At 38.1% G+C, this 17,991-nt stretch overlaps 1 protein-coding gene, 1 long non-coding RNA gene and 1 pseudogene across 2 annotated transcripts in view; all 3 read right to left on the reverse strand.

The window, feature by feature from the left end:
• Window positions 1-909: 909 nt before the first annotated feature.
• On the reverse strand, window positions 910-7,869 carry LOC130241642 (gastrula zinc finger protein XlCGF8.2DB-like; annotated as a pseudogene).
• A 2,354-nt stretch (window positions 7,870-10,223) lies between these two features.
• LOC130241643 (gastrula zinc finger protein XlCGF8.2DB-like) lies at window positions 10,224-13,442 on the reverse strand. Its single transcript, XM_056473537.1, has 3 exons — window positions 13,398-13,442; window positions 12,901-13,053; window positions 10,224-11,541 (listed from the first exon to the last, which is right to left on the reverse strand). Exons 2-3 carry the CDS (start codon window positions 13,016-13,018, stop codon window positions 10,976-10,978), a joined length of 684 nt encoding a protein of 227 aa, XP_056329512.1. The 5' UTR covers window positions 13,019-13,053; window positions 13,398-13,442; the 3' UTR covers window positions 10,224-10,975.
• A 2,768-nt stretch (window positions 13,443-16,210) lies between these two features.
• The window catches only part of LOC130241644 (uncharacterized), a 248,250-nt gene continuing 246,469 nt past the window's right edge, over window positions 16,211-17,991 (reverse strand). Inside the window, exon 3 of the long non-coding RNA XR_008838895.1 lies at window positions 16,211-17,666. This is a non-coding gene — a long non-coding RNA (uncharacterized LOC130241644). The remainder of the gene's footprint in view (window positions 17,667-17,991) is intronic.

The raw sequence follows: 17,991 nt of genomic DNA on the forward strand, positions 1-17,991 counted from the left end.
GAGATACATTTGACAACAGAGGAGATACTTCAATGCTAAATTTTATATATATTTCACTCTGAAATACTCAGAGATCTCATACTCAGAGATCTGAAATACTCATACTCTCAGGGCCAGGTGACTTTGTGTTTTGCATTGACATTATTGAGACATTTATAAAAGGAGCTTCAAGTCCAGCTGCAGTCTCTGTATATCGATTGGAGGAACAGTTATTTGATCTAAGAAAGAGGAGAGCAATCATGATTCTGAAGTGTATAATTCTGGATAGAACTCATAAAAACTTTGATTAATCTGCTGATGCTCTGTGTGCTTTTGATCTAGTTTTTCTCTCAACTGATGAGAACTGATGATTTTGTTAAATAATTCTCAACATGTTTGTTACTTAAACGATTTTACAGTTGAAGTCAGAATTATTCGCCCCCCTGTTTATTTTTTTACCCAATTTCTGTTTAACGGAGATTTTTTTTTCAACACGTTTCTAAACATAATAGATTTAATAACTCATTTCTGATCACAGGGGCAGCACGGTGGCGCAGTGGGTAGCACAATCGCCTCACAGCAAGAAGGTCACTGGTTCGAGCTCCAGCTGGGTCAGTTGGCATTTCTGTGTGGAGTTTGCATGTTCCCTCCGTGTGCTCCAGTTTCCCCCACAAGTCCAAAAACATGTGGTATAGGTGAATTGGGTATGCGAAATTGTCCATAGTGTGTGTGTTTGGATGAGTGTGTATGGATGTTTCCTAGGGATGGGTTGCAGCTGGAAGGGCATCCGCTGTATAAAACATATGCTGGATAAGTTGGCGGTTCATTCCACTGTGGCGACCCCAGATGATTAAAGGGAAATATTTAAAAAAGAAAAAAATAAATAAATCAAAGGGGGTCTAATAATTCTGACGTCAACTCTTTATGTATCATGATATATTTTGAATACAGAATTGTTATTGGTTAGAGAAAGAATCGCGATGCCTCAGTTATTTTCTCCCACCACTAATATACACATCATATACACGCCAATAACCTGCCAGCTGTCTTATGTCAAACGAGACACTTTGATAAAGCAGTCAGTCCTCATTTAGTGAAAAAAGACTGCAGGCAGATTATCTGTCCATAAGAGCCTTCATTCATGAAGAAAAGACCTGAAGAGAAAAGTTTCAGCTGCGTGAGAATAAAATACAGGGGAAAAGATGAAGCAAAAATATAAGATAAGAGATTTATAAGGATTAAAGACATTGTAAAAGCAGTAAAATGTCATTTCATTTGAGAATAAACACAAATACAGCAAAACCTTCTGCTTTTACAGAAGAAAGAGAACGGTCATGTTCAGTCATCAACGTCTGCATGATCCTCATGTAGAAATGCGTCACCATTATGGACACATTGATCTGACATTTGACATTTACATGTGAAGTGTCCGGCTGAGACGTTGCTTCTGTATAGGCGGTTATTTATGAGTGTAGCTAGCTGTTATTAACGTGTTGTAATGTCACATAAACATATAACAAGACTCAGCCATGAGTGTCTTAAAGTGAGCCGTATATATGCGCGAATAATCAATATTTGAGCAGCATCAGCTGTGTTTGCAATCAGTCAGGAACCGGAAGTGTGTGGGGTGCATGACTGGGTCTTGTAGTCCATTTAATGGTGGATTTGTAGTTCTATGATGATTAGATCGCTGGTGATCGTGACAGAATTGTCTACAATGAAATACAAGTCAAAGTAAAGTTAGAAATCACTTCTTTTTTATGTCTGAAACTCTGTCCACACTTAGCAGATAGAAGTCTTCTCTCGACTGTGAACCTTCAAATGCTCAATAAGGTTTTGTTTCCAAGTGAAACTCTTTCCACACTGATGGCAGGTGTGAGGCTTTTCTCCAGAGTGAATCTTCAAATGGTCTGTAAGGCTTTGTTTCCAAGTGAAACTCTTTCCACAGTGATGACAAGTGTAAGGCTTTTCTCCAGTGTGAACATTCATGTGTTTTTTAAGGTTTTGTTTCCAAGTGAAACTCTTCCCACACTGTTGGCAATTGTAAGGCCTTTCTTTAGTGTGATTTCTCATATGATTTTTATAGGATTGTTTCCAAGTGAAACTCTTTCCACATTGTTGACAACTGTGAGGCTTTTCTCCAGTGTGAATCCTCATATGTTCAGTGAGGTATTGTTTCCAAGTGAAACTCTTTCCACATTGATGGCAAGTGTACGGTTTTCCTCCAGTGTGAACCTTCATGTGGTTTTTAAGGCTTAGTTTACAAGTGAAACTCTTTCCACAGTACTGGCAGGTATAAGGCTTTTCTCCAGCAAGAATTCTCATGTGGTTTGTAAAGGATTCTTTGCGAGTAAAGCTTTTTCCACAGTGTTGGCAAGTGTACGGCTTTTCTCCAGTGTGAACCTTCATGTGGTTTTTATGATATTGTCTAGAAGTGAAACTCTTTCCACACTGTTGGCAAGTATAGGGCTTTTCTCCAGTGTGAATTCTCATATGGTTTGTAAAGGATTGTTTCCTAGTGAAACTTTTTCCACACTGGTGGCAGGTATTAGATTCGGTCTTCTCGGCTGTTCTTTCTGAAGAGGTTTTTGTCAGTTCTGATTCTTCTTCAGATATTTTCTCATATTGATCCTCTTCAATCTCATTCTGATCCTGATACTCCTCTTTAAGTGGCATGAGATCTTCTGTGGAGAAAAACAACAAGAACATGGGTGTAAATCAGATAATAACATGCCATTCTCTCAATTAAAGTAGGTATAAAGTAGAATTTTATGCATTTAGGTAAAATGTTGCCGTATCCATTGTACTGTACAATGCTGTGGGTAACACATTCCATGAAGCCTGTATATAATGCTTTTATGGAATTACAAGTTTATAAAATCTCAGTTAAAATGTAATAGTATATAACTGAAAATGTTATATGCATTGTTTTACATTTTCAAGTAAAGACGATGACTTTCTAAGAAGGATCAAGTCTGGCAGCCCAAGTGTCTGAGACATTAACCTATTAACTATATGTACTTCCTGACCATTGAGCAGGATCCCAATGACTGCACCTTTGTCTCTATGAAGTTCAGGGTGATACTGCCAGGCTGATTGGATCAGCAGCACCTATACATTTGAATCGGTACTGTTATGCTGATGAGATCAGGGCTGGGAAAGTCTGACACCAGGCTGACTCCTGTACTTCTAAATCTGCGGTCACACTGGGCTTTTCCTCCCATAGACTTCCATTTATACGCACGCGAATGCGTCAGACCGGAAACGCAAGATCAAGCTTTGTGAACGCTGACCTGCGAAATCGCATCACTTGACTGCGTGAGACCAATCGAGGAACAAAACACGACCTCTCTGGACAGAAATTTAAAACATGGAGCAATTGCTCGCTTTTTTTAATGTCTAATCATCTTGTTTAATCCCGCCCCTTTTCGCAGCGCAGCACGACAGAATTTCGCACACACAAAGCCCAGTGTGACCGCAGCTTAATGCATGCTTGTTTAGATTTGTCTCCACCTCTATGTACCACAAACCCCTAAAAATTTATAATATACAGTGCAACACTGCACTAGATAGACTTCTGGATGACTGCAACAAATAGCAAATTCTCAATAAAGAATCCTGTTCAAAGAAACCTGAGTCTCCTGGCCTTCGCTTATGAGTTTACAACCATTTTGGTGCCTTGGCACCCGGACAGATCCACCTGATTTATACTTCAAGCTCAAGCTCATTGGCTCCCAATTAAACATATAAATTTCTGAATCCAACCGGCTACCTACAAAGCCCTGAATGGCTTAGCTCCCCATTGTTTGAGTGAGCTTCTGATGTAATACAGCCCCTCACGTCCACTATGCTCAAAATTGACTTTAGGCAGTAGATTTTTTGCATTAGCATACACATAAAACACAAGCGTGTAACTTTGGAAATCTAAATTCTCTAAAGCATAGGTGCGCTGTGTGCCTGTTCCTGGAGATCATCCTTTCTGCAAATTTCAGCTCCAACCCTGATCAAACACAACTAAACCAACTCAGTAGGATCTGAAGGAGCACTTGATAATTAAAACAGGTGATTTGATCAAGGTTGCAGCTGAATTCTGCAGGAAGGTAGATCTCCAGGAACAGGACTGGGCACTCCTGCTCTAAAGGGTTGTTAGGCTGCAAGAATTAAGAAAACTGGAGCCGGGAACACTTGCCAAAAAGACTAATAATTTGAATGGCATCTACACTTATGTTAGTCTGTTTCTCCTTATTCAAAGGTATACAAAATTATCAAACCAACTTGTATCCCGAGCAGATGACTATCATGGTCATTGATAAGTCTAGAAGGATTTCTGAAAGACCACAGTGGCAGACGAGTCCCCGCATTGATCCTGTTGGCAAGTCTGAACACCTGCCCTGTGACCAACTTAGACCTGCAGCTTCTCCATGATGGACATCCAATGTTCTCAAGCTTCTGCATCCAGACTGCAGCTCTGCACAAAACTTTAGGCCAGAGAAGATACAGTCTTGCCCAGCTGAGCCTGGTTTCTCTTAAGGTTTTTTTTTCTTCACTTTCGTCAATTGGTGTGGTTTGTCCTAGCAACAAGAACAAATGGCTAACATGGCCGACGGTGTCCGTATCCCTCAAAGTTGTTTAGAAGGAAATGTTTAGAGATGGTGTGACCAAAGTCCTTCTTACGTCCTTGTCGCAGCACCAGTGGCACTGAAATTCATTTGCTGATTTGGTCTGGTGCATACCGGTAACATAGGGGTTTCGGTACCCAACCCTTGTTGTGAGAGACTGTTGTCGCTCTCAGGTTACTTCATTCAAAAGAAAAGGCCCACATTGTCCCCTGATAATGTCAACAGACTGGACTGTGTTAGCAACTGGCTGAATGTAAAGGAGGACCAAGCAAAATTGTTTCTACTTTATAATTAGTTAGGGCTGCAATAACGAATCCATTAAATTGATTAAAATCAATTACTAAAAGCGTTGGCAATGAATTTCATATTCGATTCGTTGTGTCGTGGAGATGTTTGATTATTAAATTAACTTTAGCTGAGCACGCAGCGGAGTGAACGCACTCTGCCTCTCTTGCAGACTAATGCCAGAGGTCGACGCCTCAGACTGGACGGAGAAAAAAAACGAGCGGAGGTAACATTAGAGGAAAGATACATCGTGAGGAAGGGAGCAACAGCAGGGTAAATCACTACAGAATGCTGCTCTCGTTCCGTTTTAAACGTGAGGAGCGTAATGTCCCTAGTGCTGGTGTTTACTTGTTATCCAGCTTGACAAGCATGACGTGAGAAATTCAAACTGAGCTTTGGTGTGTTGGCTGCCGCTGAGCCAGAGAAAGACGTGTCCTATTATCGCAATTATGCCGCGTTTTAACCACCCAATGCTTATTTTATGTTTTAGACATGTAAATACACACAAGTACTAGTAAAACAACACATTTAGTGTTTGTAAAACACACAAGGAAGTCTATGAAAGTCTAACAATCCATTCCAATATAATTTGTCGATGTGTATTATTCATATCAGATACACGTAGTGAAAGTAACAATAAAGCTCAAACTTAATTTTCATAACACAAGACATAATTTCTTATGCTATTTCATGTGTCTAGTATGCATCTTGATTTAAGATTTCTTTAGATATTTGGATTGAAAACAGGACAAAAATATATATTTTTTATTTTATTATTATTATTATAACAGCTCGGTGCACTAGTGTTTGTGCACTTTCTGAAGATTTAAGTTCTGTTTTTGAATAAAGGGTTGGACATGAATGCATTTCTTTTTCTTTTTAATCCGATTCATGGATTAATCGAAAAAAATAATAATAATTGACAGATTAACCGATTATTAAAATAATTGTTAGTTGCAGCCCTACAATTAATGTTCTCAACTCTCATCAATACACCTTTTCAATGAGTACAATTGTTTGTATTCATTACTTAATTGTAATAATTCTCCAATTTCCATATTTGCCATGCCTGTTTTTTGACATTTTTGCAGTGCACTCAGAATGTGTTTTTATTTCTGTAATGAATATGGCTTTCAAGCCAACAGGTTGAGGATCTTGATGGTTTATTGCAGGTATTTTGCTCACATGAAGAAATCTGTGTTACAAGTTACTGTAAACAAAGATTCTGATAAACAATCATATTGTGAATTTAAATAGTTTCTTTGTCTTGAGTTTACATTAGTTTTACATTTGAACAGCCAAAATTTTTAATATTTTAATTGTGATTAAATCGCGATTAACAACCTAAAAGCAACGGAGACCTCATTTAGAGCGACACATTCCTTTTTTAAGAAAAACAAGGCATTTTCATATGGGAAGGCAAAACTGTGCCTAAAGACGATAACGGATGTTATCTACACTCTCTTTAATGTCCAACTCGAGGCAACTACAATGGTCAGAAGAGTGTCTGCTATGTTAAAAATGCTGTAGATTTGGTGATTATTCCAGTAAAATCTGATAGTTGATTTATGTTACACAATTGATAATCTGTACAAACATGGAACAATGTAGTGCATGACTTGTTAAAAATTGTTGGCGGCTAGTGAAAATATTGAAGTAGTGATCGTTTGAAAATGTATGAAATGAAAATGTTTGAAAATGTAAATACTTGCAGAGATTTATGGAACTTAAGTGTTGCATATTGATATTTATCTGCCTACAAATCATTGACAACTATTGTGAGAATCATTAACATGATCAGTGTCTTCACCTAGATTAATATCAGTAATTATTAACAATAACATATAATTAAAAGTAAATTGAGCAAATTTGTTACTTGAAAAGTGTGTTTCAAACTGGTAGCCCTTCACATTAATTGGTACCCAAAAAGTAGCATTTAGTTTCAAAAAGGTTTGTGACCCCTGGACTACAGTATATATACACACACACACCACAGTCTCTCAGATGTAATAAACTCAGCAGGTTCACAAACAGGTTCGTTACCAGAACTCTGTGATTTAAGTGCAAGATAAAAATGAACGATCAAAATAGATTAACGATGAAAAAAAGGGAGATGCAAATATGAAAAACTAACCAAAGGTGGCTTTTTATGTAAATAAATGAATTACGTCACTTCATCTTTCCTGAAACGTTTCACACTCAAAATACAAACCAGTCTCAGTGTTTAGTTCTGATCGGTTCATCATGTGTAAAAGTCGAACAGTCTCCTAAACAGTTTATTCGCACAAGTTGGCCGTCTGTGCCAAGTTATCTTCAGCTGATGTTAAATCTGATGAATCAGCATGTCAGATAAAGCAGCTTAATGAGAAATATTGATTAGTGTAGAGCTGCAGATCTGAATGAGGATCAAATGTTGAGCTTTGAGGATGAAAACCAACCTGTTTGTTCCTCAGGGTCTTCATGTTTGACTCTGAAAGCTTCTTCAATCTCTTCATGTTTGACTGTGAATGTTTCTTCAATCTTGATGTCTTCACTCTCCTCTTTAATAAACGCCATCTTTATAATAATCTGCTGTTCTGTGGGTTTGGACTCTGTGAAGATCAAGATGAAGACCATCATTAACAGAGGAAAATGATTCAATGTCTGTCTCAGTTTAAAATAAAAAATCTATTTTCCTCATCTCTGTTCTCCAGCGACTGATTTGGTGTTGATGATGAACTGATTTATGATATAAAGACAGAAAATAAACGCAGCTTTACTGTTATTCAGATGTGGAAGAGTCAAAATTACGTTCATTAACGCTTAATAAAACATTACATTCATCAATATATTCAATAATAATGGCGTTACTGTATAAATCATTCAACAGCTATAATCTTGCCTGAACGGGACTCATTTATATAAACAATAACATGCTTAAAAACACAAACCTTTCTCGAGTAGATTCACAACAAACAGGAGCGCGGCGCAGCCTGATGACGTCACCGACAAGCTGAAATAAAAGTCCCGTGTCTAAAATCACAAAATACACGCCACTGATTTACTGGAAAGATTAATCACAATTTAAAATAAAGTGTGCGATATTCTGGCGAATTAAAATGTACATATATATTTTTTTTGTATCTCTGTATTAAAATGCAAATTTAATATAAAAGTATTATGTACAAATATCAAGTGCAAAAAATGAGCATAACATATACTGATAAAAACATTTTGTATACATTTTGTGTGTGTTTGTATATATATATATATATATATATATATATATATATATATATATATATATATATATATATATATATATATGTGTGTGTGTGTGTGTGTGTGTGTGTGTGTGTGTTTATATATACATGTTTATACAACAGTGCTGTCTGGTTCTCGAATTTGATTGGCTGATAGCCGTGTGACAACATAATGTACTTTTGAAGCTTTTCCAGATGAGAACATAGTTGTTAAGATTGCTTCTATGCAGTTTATTTATTAGGATAGTGCCTATTTTAAATATTTATAATTTCAGAGATTCAGCATGTCGGCGGCCATCAGCCTGTCGTTGAGGAGAGCAAAGACGGTTGACGTTTTCCATCCACAAGATGGTGACAGAGACTGCATACTAAGCCCTTAGAGCAGAGGTGTCAAACTCAGTTCCTGGAGGGCCGCAACCCTGCACAGTTTAGTTCCAACCCTAATTAAACACAGCTGATCAAAGTCTTTCAGTCTTGTTTGAAACCTACAGGTAAGCGTGTTGAAGCAGGGCTGGAACTAAACTGTGCAGGGCTGTGGCCCTCCAGGAATTGAGTTTGACATCCCTGCCTTAGAGGAAAATCCCAGTGTAACTTTAAACTACAGATAATCAAATCATTATTAATCTGGTAGCCTAAGTGATATTCTCAGTTGATCTCTCACTTTTGTATGTTGCAGTGCTGTATTTATACCACAGTAATTGTAGTGTATTGAGTGTGAGATGGGACTCACAAATCAGGAATATGTGTGTTTTGTCTTGGCCACTCTTTGTATAACCCCGAGTTATTTTTTGGTTGATCATCTGTTTGTTTCTAATGAGTCTCCTGTTTTCATAACTGCAGACTAGTTCAGGAAACAAAGTAAGAAGAAATGCCCACATGTGTTTAGCGCTTTTCCATATCAGTAATCTGGTAGTGACTGTGTTGCTTTTGGCTTTTTCGTTCAAACAGAACAGCTAACTAAGGAAACTGAGGAAACTCGTGTTGCACGATATACTGATACTAAAGAAGTATGGCGATACCCCGGCTCTCAAAATGATATGATTCTGCTTTTTTTGTACTTTTGAGTGACAGCTGTAGTTGCGAGTGCTCGCCAGTGTGGGGGCCATGCACTTCTACGGTGGGCAAACTGAGTGTGTGTGTTGCGCTTCATATTGCGCCACTCAATCTCTATTGGAGACAGGTCGGGACCGCAGACAGGCCATTCCAGTACCTGCTCCAAAATCTCTATGTACTTTTCAGGTACAAGTTACCTTTGCCAAGGGCACAGACACAACCCCATACCATGACAGACCCTGGCTTTGGGACTTGTTGCTGGTAACAGTCTGGATGATTCTTTTCTTCTTTGGTCCGCAGCACACGGCGTCTATTTCACCCCAAAAATAGCTGAAAGCTATCTGAGCACAGTACATGTTTCCACTGTGTGATGATCCATACAAGATGCCTCTGAGCCCAGAGTGGTCGACGGCGCTTCTGGACACTGTTAACATAGGGCTTCCTTTTGGCACAGTACAGTTTTTACTGGCGTTTGTGGATGTATCTACAAATTGTGGTAGTTGGCAAAGGTTTGCCAAAATAGTCTTGAGCCCATGTGGTGATAAGGTTTACAGATGAATGAGGATTCTTGATGCAGCGCCGCCTGAGGGATTGAAGATCACGGTTGTTCAGCTTAGGCTTGTGCTCTTGTCCTCTAAGCATTGAAATTCCTCCAGATTTCTTGAATCTTTTAATGATGTTATCCACTGGTGAAGGTGAAATATCCAAATGTCTTCCTATCTTCATTTGAGGAACATTGTTTTTAAACATTTCAATAACTTCACTGGCCAAACTAGCAATCCTCTGCCCATCTTTGCTCCTAAAGAACTAGACCTTTCTTGGATGCTGCTTTTGTACCAAATCGTATTTACAATCACCTGTTTCACATCACATCATTATTTCACCAATTTACCTGATTACTAGCCTTAAACTTCTCCTGTCCCAGCTGTTTCTGGAGTCAGTCGCAAGAACCAAAACTGGAAAAATCACGAGGAACACATTAAATAATGTTTGTTGTTTTGTCTAAACTGAAATACAAGTCAATGTAAATTTAGAAATCACTACTTTCTTTTTTATTTGCGTTTTCCATACTGTGCCAACTTTTTCTGATTTGGGGTAGTAGATAAAATCTTGATGTGTCTCGAGTAACAAATATGTCCGAGTACAATTTGCGCCACTAACAATAATCGTGTGAGCTCTATGATGCAAATTGTCATCATGAAGCTGCACAATACATTACAAATGTTCCTGTAATTGTCTACTGAGAGTTTTCTACAGATGGCAGCTTCTCCATGTGTGTCCGTATCTATTTTCTGAATGAAATCTCTTGATAAGTAGACTAAATCAGCGCTACCTCTCCTTGAAACAGTATCTTATCGTGATGGAGAGGTTTTAGTGCCTGAATGATGTTAGAGGCTGTGTTGTCTGGGATGCCTCTGCTATTGTCTCCCAAGGCAAAGTAGTCCTAGGTGACAGGTCCAAGTGTGGTTGAAAAACCTTATGAATACAACAACAAAATGGAGTACAAATATGGCTTAAACAGGGCCCCACGCTGGAGCCAGGCCTGGGGTTGGGGCTCTCATGTTAACGATTTTTAGGACTTTCCTATGGTGTGAGTTATTACATGATTCCTGTCAATGAAACTCAACACTAATGACAAAGTTTTACTTTATCCTTACAATTTCAAAACACAAACAGCTTATCTCCAGTGTTAATCTCTGCATGTAAAGTTCTTGCCACACAATCTACAGGCGTTTTATCCATTATGAAGCATCACGTGGAAGTCTAAGGATTGTTTATATCTGAAACTCTGTCCTCTTAGCAGATAGAAGTCTTCTCTCGACTGTGAACCTTCATATGCTCAATAAGGGTTTTTTTCCAAGTGAAACTCTTTCCACACCGATGGCAACTGTGAAGCTTTTCTCCAGTGTGAATCCTTATATGCTCCGTAAGGTTTTGTTTCCGAGTGAAACTCTTTCCACACTCAAGGCAAGTGTAAGGCTTTACTCCAGTGTGAACCTTCATGTGGTTTTTAAGGTTTTGTTTACATATGAAACTCTTTCCACAGTGTTGACAAGTATACGGCCTTTCTCCAGTGTGATTTCTCATGTGGTTTGTAAAGGTTTGTTTCCGAGTGTAACTCTTTCCACACTGTTGGCAAGTGTAAAGCTTTTCTCCAGCGTGAATTCTCATGTGGTTTGTAAAGGATTGTTTCCTAGTGAAACTCTTTCCACACTGATGGCAGGTATTAGATTCGGTCTTCTGGGCTGGTCTTTCTGAAGAGGTTTTTGTCTGTTCTGGTTCTTCTTCAGATATTTCCTCATATTGATCCTCCTCTTCGATCTCATTCTGATCTTGACTCTCCTCTTTGAGTTGCATCAATTCTACAGTGGAGGATAAAGACAAACACATGGGTGTAAATCAGATAAAAACGTTTAATTTTTTTCAATTAAAGTACATAAAGGAATTTCAAGCATTTTGGTAAAATGTTGCCGCATCCATTGTACTGTACTATGCTGTGACACTTTGCATTAAGCCTATATACACAATGCTTTTGTGGAATTAAATTCATAAATCTAGGTTAAAATTCAATAGTATACAACTGAAAATTTTATACGTATTGTTTAGATTTTGAAGTAAAGACGATGACTTTCCAAGAAAGATCAGGGACCTCAGCTACAAAGACTTGCATTGAATTCATACTAAAACATGTTGTTGCAGATGAAATATAACACAGAAAACGTGATAGAAATATGTTGCAGTGGGCTAGATATTAATTAACAGTCATTCAAACATCTTTACCGAAGCCTTTCTACTTGACGGTTGGTCTCGCGTGTCCATCATGTTTGTAGTTTGTTTACACTTTTCACTCGCGTTTGTAGTTCTAATCGAATTCACGTCCTATGCACAATGTATTGTGGGCAATATCAGCGGTTAGAGTATGGACGCTTCTACAGTTCGAGTTTTTATCGGAAATAGTAAACCATCCGGCAACCTTTGGGATACTTTTTTTCAACATACTACAATTTGGGACATACTAATTCTACTTTCAAATACTATTTAGGATGGATAGTATGCGAATTGGGACGCAGCACTGATCTGAGAATTTAACTGAACACAAACAGGAAGTGCTATTGCAGACGAGGGCAAAATATCTTTTATTTTCTTAATGACATATGCACAGATGAATTGTTAACCACAAAACTAGCACTGTGAGCTAACCAGATCAATATGGTTAGTTTTGAGTTCATCTGGAAGCAGCATTTTATCTCCTATGCTTGAGGCTGAAGGTTTACAGATCTTTTTTTTTCTTATATGTATAATTTACATGGTTATTATAACTTTCTCCCCAGCCTAGCACAAACGGCTTCATACGTTTTGGGTTTGATGAAGTTTACACTGAAGTTTACAATTGCAGAGCATCCACTGTATCTGCACTGGTTAGACACGATGAGCGAAACTCGTGCACACAGTCAAGTTTTAACATATCTGCACTAAATCTATTAACCAAAATCCCGACAGTCTTTGTTTAAACTCAGTTATCAGTGAATAAAAGCTAAGTTTATGTTTACTCTCTGACTTGAGGCGTCTATGTTAGCAATTTGTGCCACGTTATCTTCAGCTGATGTTAAATCTGATGAATCAGCATGTCAGATAAAGCAGTTTAATGAGAAATATTGATTAGTGTTAAGCTGCAGATCTGAATGAGGATCAAATTTTGAGCTTTAAGGATGAAAACCAACCTGTTTGTTCCTCAGGATCTTCATGTTTGACTCTGAAAGCTTCTTCAATCTCTTCATGTTTGACTGTGAATGTTTCTTCAATCTTGATGTCTTCACTCTCCTCTTTAATAAACGCCATCTTTATAATAATCTGCTGTTCTGTGGGTTTGGACTCTGTGAAGATCAAGATGAAGACCATCATTAACAGAGGAAAATGATTCAATCTCTGGCTTTGTCTCAGTTTAAAATAAAAATCTCTTTTCCTCATCTCTGTTCTCCAGCGACTGATTTGGTGTTGATGATGAACTGATTTATGATATAAAGACAGAAAATAAACGCAGCTTTACTGTTATTCAGATGTGGAAGAGTCTAAATTACGTTCATTAACGCTTGATAAAACATTACATTCATCAATATATTCAGTAATAATGGCGTTACTGTATAAATCATTTAACAGCTGTAATCTTGCCTGAACGGGACACGTTTATATAAACGATAAAATGCTAAAAAACACAAACCTTTCTCGAGTAGATTCACAACAAACAGGAGCGCGGCGCAGCATGATGACGTCACCGACGCGCCAAGATAAAAGTCCCGTGTCTAAAATCACACTGATTGCCACTGATTTGCTGGAAAGATTAATCACTACTTAAAAATAGCTTGTGAGATTCTGGCTTATTAATTATACTATTATAATTTTGTTGTTGTTGTTGTTGTTGTTAGCTATTATTATGTTAAAATTTGCAAGTTTAAATATTAAATTATTAATATCCAGAGGACAATGCATTTCCTACATTTGTTGCTGAGTAAATCACTTATTTTTAAAAGGTACACTTAACACAAATAATTATTCTTTAATCATTGATTTATTCATTTTCTTTTCAGCTTAGTCCCTTTATTAACCTGGGGTCGCCACAGCGGAAGGAACCACCAACTTATCCAGCATATGTTTTACGCAGCGGATGCCATTCCAGCTGCAACCCAGTACTGGGAAACATCCACACACACTCATACACTACAGACAATTTAGCTTACCCAATTCCCCTATAGCACATGTGTTTGGACTTGTGGGGGAAACCGGAGCACCTGGAGGAAACCCACACGAACACGGGGAGAACATGCAAACTCCACATAGAAACGCCAACTGATCCAGCCGAGGCTCGAACCAGCAACCATCCTGCTGTGAGGCGACAGCACTACCTACTGCGCCACTCTTCTTGTGAAATTATCATTCTTTTTCAACTATTTGCCAAGTGCTGTTCAACAGAAGGAAGAGTTTACTCAACACATATTTAAACAATTAAGCAAAAGTAGCTTTAACTCATTTCCTGAGGACTGTAAATAAGAGTTTAATAGTAATTAAGATTCTAATATTCAGCTTAAAGCATAAAACAAGCATTACATTTGATTTGATTAGATTTTTTGACATGGACATCACACTTACACTGGACAAACCATATGTGTTGTTAAAGACTTGGTAATTTTCAACATCTGTCTGGGGGAGGCTTAACTAAAATTACAATATCCCATCCTATCTACCACTTTATCAACACATCATGCATCTCTGCTTTGTTTCCTCTAGAACTCAAAACCGCTGCAGTAATCCATCTACCATCCTATTTAAAAGCGTGAGCGGTCATGAACTGGTAAACAGAACTGATCATAAAATCCAAAAATTTATTATTTATTATTAAAAGAAATGAAAGGAAGAAAAAGGGTTTCACTCATTTATCTCGAATACAATCCATAATGGCGCATGTGTGTAAACAAATCCATACTGTGTATGCATGATCAACATATACAGGTCTCAGGTGTCATACATACATACAATCTCAGCCATAGATTTGGATTTCATTCTAAAGTCCTCTTTCATATTCAGGGATGATTTGGTAAATGTTAATGTTTGATAAGAGTTTATAGATGTTGGAGGTTGACAAAAAGTCTGTCAATTCTCTGTCTTGAATGCAATGCAATAATTTGAACCCTCATTTCCCGAGGTTAAACAGTTTCTTTGTAAGAAAAGAGTTCTTGTGATCAGTTAACCATTCACCTTGAGGTAACATGATCAGGAGTATGTGACACTTAACTGATGATGAACCGATCATGAGTCTGATGGCATCAGGGAATCCACATCCTGCTCTGCACTGTAAACAAGTGTTCTGGTCTGTTGATTTGGGCTCTTTTACTGAAGTGGCCCCTGATCAAGGTGATTCTGATCACAGGGCCCGGTTTTTCAAAAGTAATCCACTAGGATTTTGGATAACGGATTGGATCAAATCTTGAAAATGGGTCTTTCAAAAGAAAAAACGGATTACATAATCGGATTAGATCCCGTAATCCAATCTTGGTTTTGATCCGGATCAAACCTTTAGTTTGGGTTTTTCAGACCTTTTTTGTAGGGTTTGGATCACTTTGATCCAAAAAAAATCTGGATTAAACTGATCCCATCAGAAGGGTGGATTCAGCATAGATTTCATGCCCAAAATGTAATGAAAACTCTAAAAATGTATCAAATAATACTATATTTGGATCATGCGGTATCTTACAAGATATCCTGTTTATTCATAAGGTTTTAATTGTATTTGTTCATCCGTCAGGCTAGTGATTAGGTAGGCTTAAACGTATTCAGCCTTTCAGTATAGGCCTACAGTAAAGTAGAAAGAATTTGGCCTCATAAAATAATCCCCCAAACAGCTGTCAAAATTGACCAAAAACAATACACTTTATTCTGTCACTAATTGATATATATATTCATCACAATGGAAAATATTTTTGTTTTTAGAATATTTATTAGTGATGCATGCAATGATTACAGAATAACCAAAAAAGGCAAAGAATGGCAATCCCCGATCTTAGAAATCACTTTCAACAACTGCAAAAAAGAGACTGAAAGGGCAAGAGCACAGCTCCGTCTGGCAGAGGAACTAATGACTCTGACCAAACTGCAGCTAACCTAGGCCAGACTTGAGATCTGCCTCCTAAAGGCTACGCTCAGACAAGCTGCTCTCTCCACATCAGATGAGGAAGTCTGAAATTACAGTGTAATTGTACAGTTTTTTATTCAATACATCTATATTTGAAACTTGTTATAAATATCCTCACTGTACAGTGTTTGTGTTGTAGATCTCAGATGAGCGTACTGCTGGAAGAGGATGGGCTGGGGTTTTTCTTGTTTTTAGTTTTTTTTTTAAATGTGTGGGTTTTCGTTTAAAATAAAAATAAAGTTTTTTTGAGCCCACACCAGCTATTCTACTTGTTGCTCTTTACATATCTATTAGGGATGGGCGATATTGACCAATTTGGCATCGTACGATGTCTAATGTGAAACAACTATAGTGAGACGCGATCCAGCGGTACATCCTTGATAAACTGTCCGACATGCACTGCTCACTGGAGCTCAGATGAGCGCATGACAATGTGTGTGTGGCTGTGTGTGTGGTCACGTGATCTGCGTTTTCAGCGGACGAAGGGCTGTTCAGAAATGCTAGGTAAAACACACACTGTGTTTTACCTAGCATTTCTAAACAGCCCTCCGTCCGCTGAAAACTAGGTAAAACACAGTGTAGATGTGGATAATTTTCGCTCTAAAATGCCATTTTAAAACTAAGACGTATTAGTGTAAACAGGGCATAAGTGTGTTTTTTTCGCGAGCGGGTTTGCAGCTCAGCATCGTGTTCTCTATTGGCCATCGGCTATGGACAATGGCATCGTCTATCAGCCCAACCCTAACATCTATAGTTCTACATTATGATTTCCTACCCTGTTTGTGCACTGGTTATCCAGATTTAGTAATCCTGAAAAGTTCCTATCCGGATCAGAGTGATCCAATCCGATGTTGCTTTGAAAAACTGGCTCAAAAAGTAAGCTGGATTACGTGATCACAGATTGCAAAAAACGGATTACTAAATCTGGATCAATTTTATTAAGATTAAACCTTTTAAAAAACCGGGCCCAGGTGTCGACTCAACTATCGTTGTCTGCATTGTTAAGTTACTTCAAGCATCTCATGGGAATCAAGTAATTGTTTAGAAGAGCCGGTGTCCCTGCAGTTTAGCTCCGAACTTCCCTCAACACACCTGCTTGGAAGTTTCAAGTGTACTTAGTAAGACCTTGATAAGGCTTGTTCAGCTGTGTTAGATTAGGGTTGGCGCTAAACTCTGCAGGACACCGGCCCTCCAGTAACAAGTTTGTTGATCCCTGTCTTAAACTTTTTCCACACTCTTGTCAGGAGTAAGGCTTGTTTTAGTGTGACATAACTCATGTCTTCTATGGTTCCCCTTAATAGAGAAAGACTTTCCACAGTGTTGACATGTGTAAGGCTTTTCTCCAGTGTGAACCTTCATATGTTCTGCAAGCTTTTGTTTCCGAATAAAGCTCTTTCCACACTGATGGCAGTTGTGAGGCCTTTCTCCAGTGTGAATCATCACATGCTCTGTAAGGTTTTGTTTCCAAGTGAAACTCTTTCCACACAGTTGGCAACTGTAAGGTTTTCTTCCAGTGTGAATCCTCATGTGGTGCTTAAAGTTTTGTTCCCAAGCGAAACTCTTCTCACAGTGTTGACAATCGTAAAACTTTTCTCCAGTGTGAAGCCTCATGTGGTCTGTAACAATTTTTTTCCGCGTGAAACTTTTTCCACACTGATGGCAGGTATAGGGTTTGGCTTTCTGGGCTTTTTTTTTTGGGGAGAGGTTTTCGTCTGTCCTGGTTCAAGTCACGACATCCTTCATAAAGATCCTTCTTTTCTATTTCATTCTGATCTTGACTCTCCTCTTTGAATGGCATTGGGTCTTTGTTGGAGAAAAAAGACAAATAAAACCACATAGATGATAAAATTAATTGTACAATTATATTTTATATTAAAATAATACTATTTTGTTGATTACTGAAGTCAATGAATTAAAAAAATAAATAAATAAATAAAACTGTTCTATGCTGCGAGTTAAACTTTCTTGTATCCTTAATGCTTTATATAAGATATTCTTAACGCACTAAGATGCATCCGAAGTCCCCTAACTGTATGTTCACACCGAAAGCGGCGAGAGCATCAAAGTAGCCGGAAGTCATTAATTTTCAATGGGAGCTGGCAGCTGTAAGCGGCGAAGAGCAGCGCGG

This window comes from Danio aesculapii, chromosome 15 (assembly GCF_903798145.1).
Source record: "Danio aesculapii chromosome 15, fDanAes4.1, whole genome shotgun sequence".
Lineage (NCBI taxonomy): Eukaryota > Metazoa > Chordata > Actinopteri > Cypriniformes > Danionidae > Danio > Danio aesculapii.

Excerpts from the sequence above, each read along its gene's own strand:
- LOC130241643 (XM_056473537.1), bottom strand. The coding sequence starts at position 13,018 with ATGGCGTTTATTAAAGAGGAGAGTGAAGACATCAAGATTGAAGAAACA. Across the intron at positions 11,542-12,900 it reads AGATCCTGAGGAACAAACAG|AATTGATGCAACTCAAAGAG; the intron begins GTTGGTTTTCAT and ends CCTCCACTGTAG.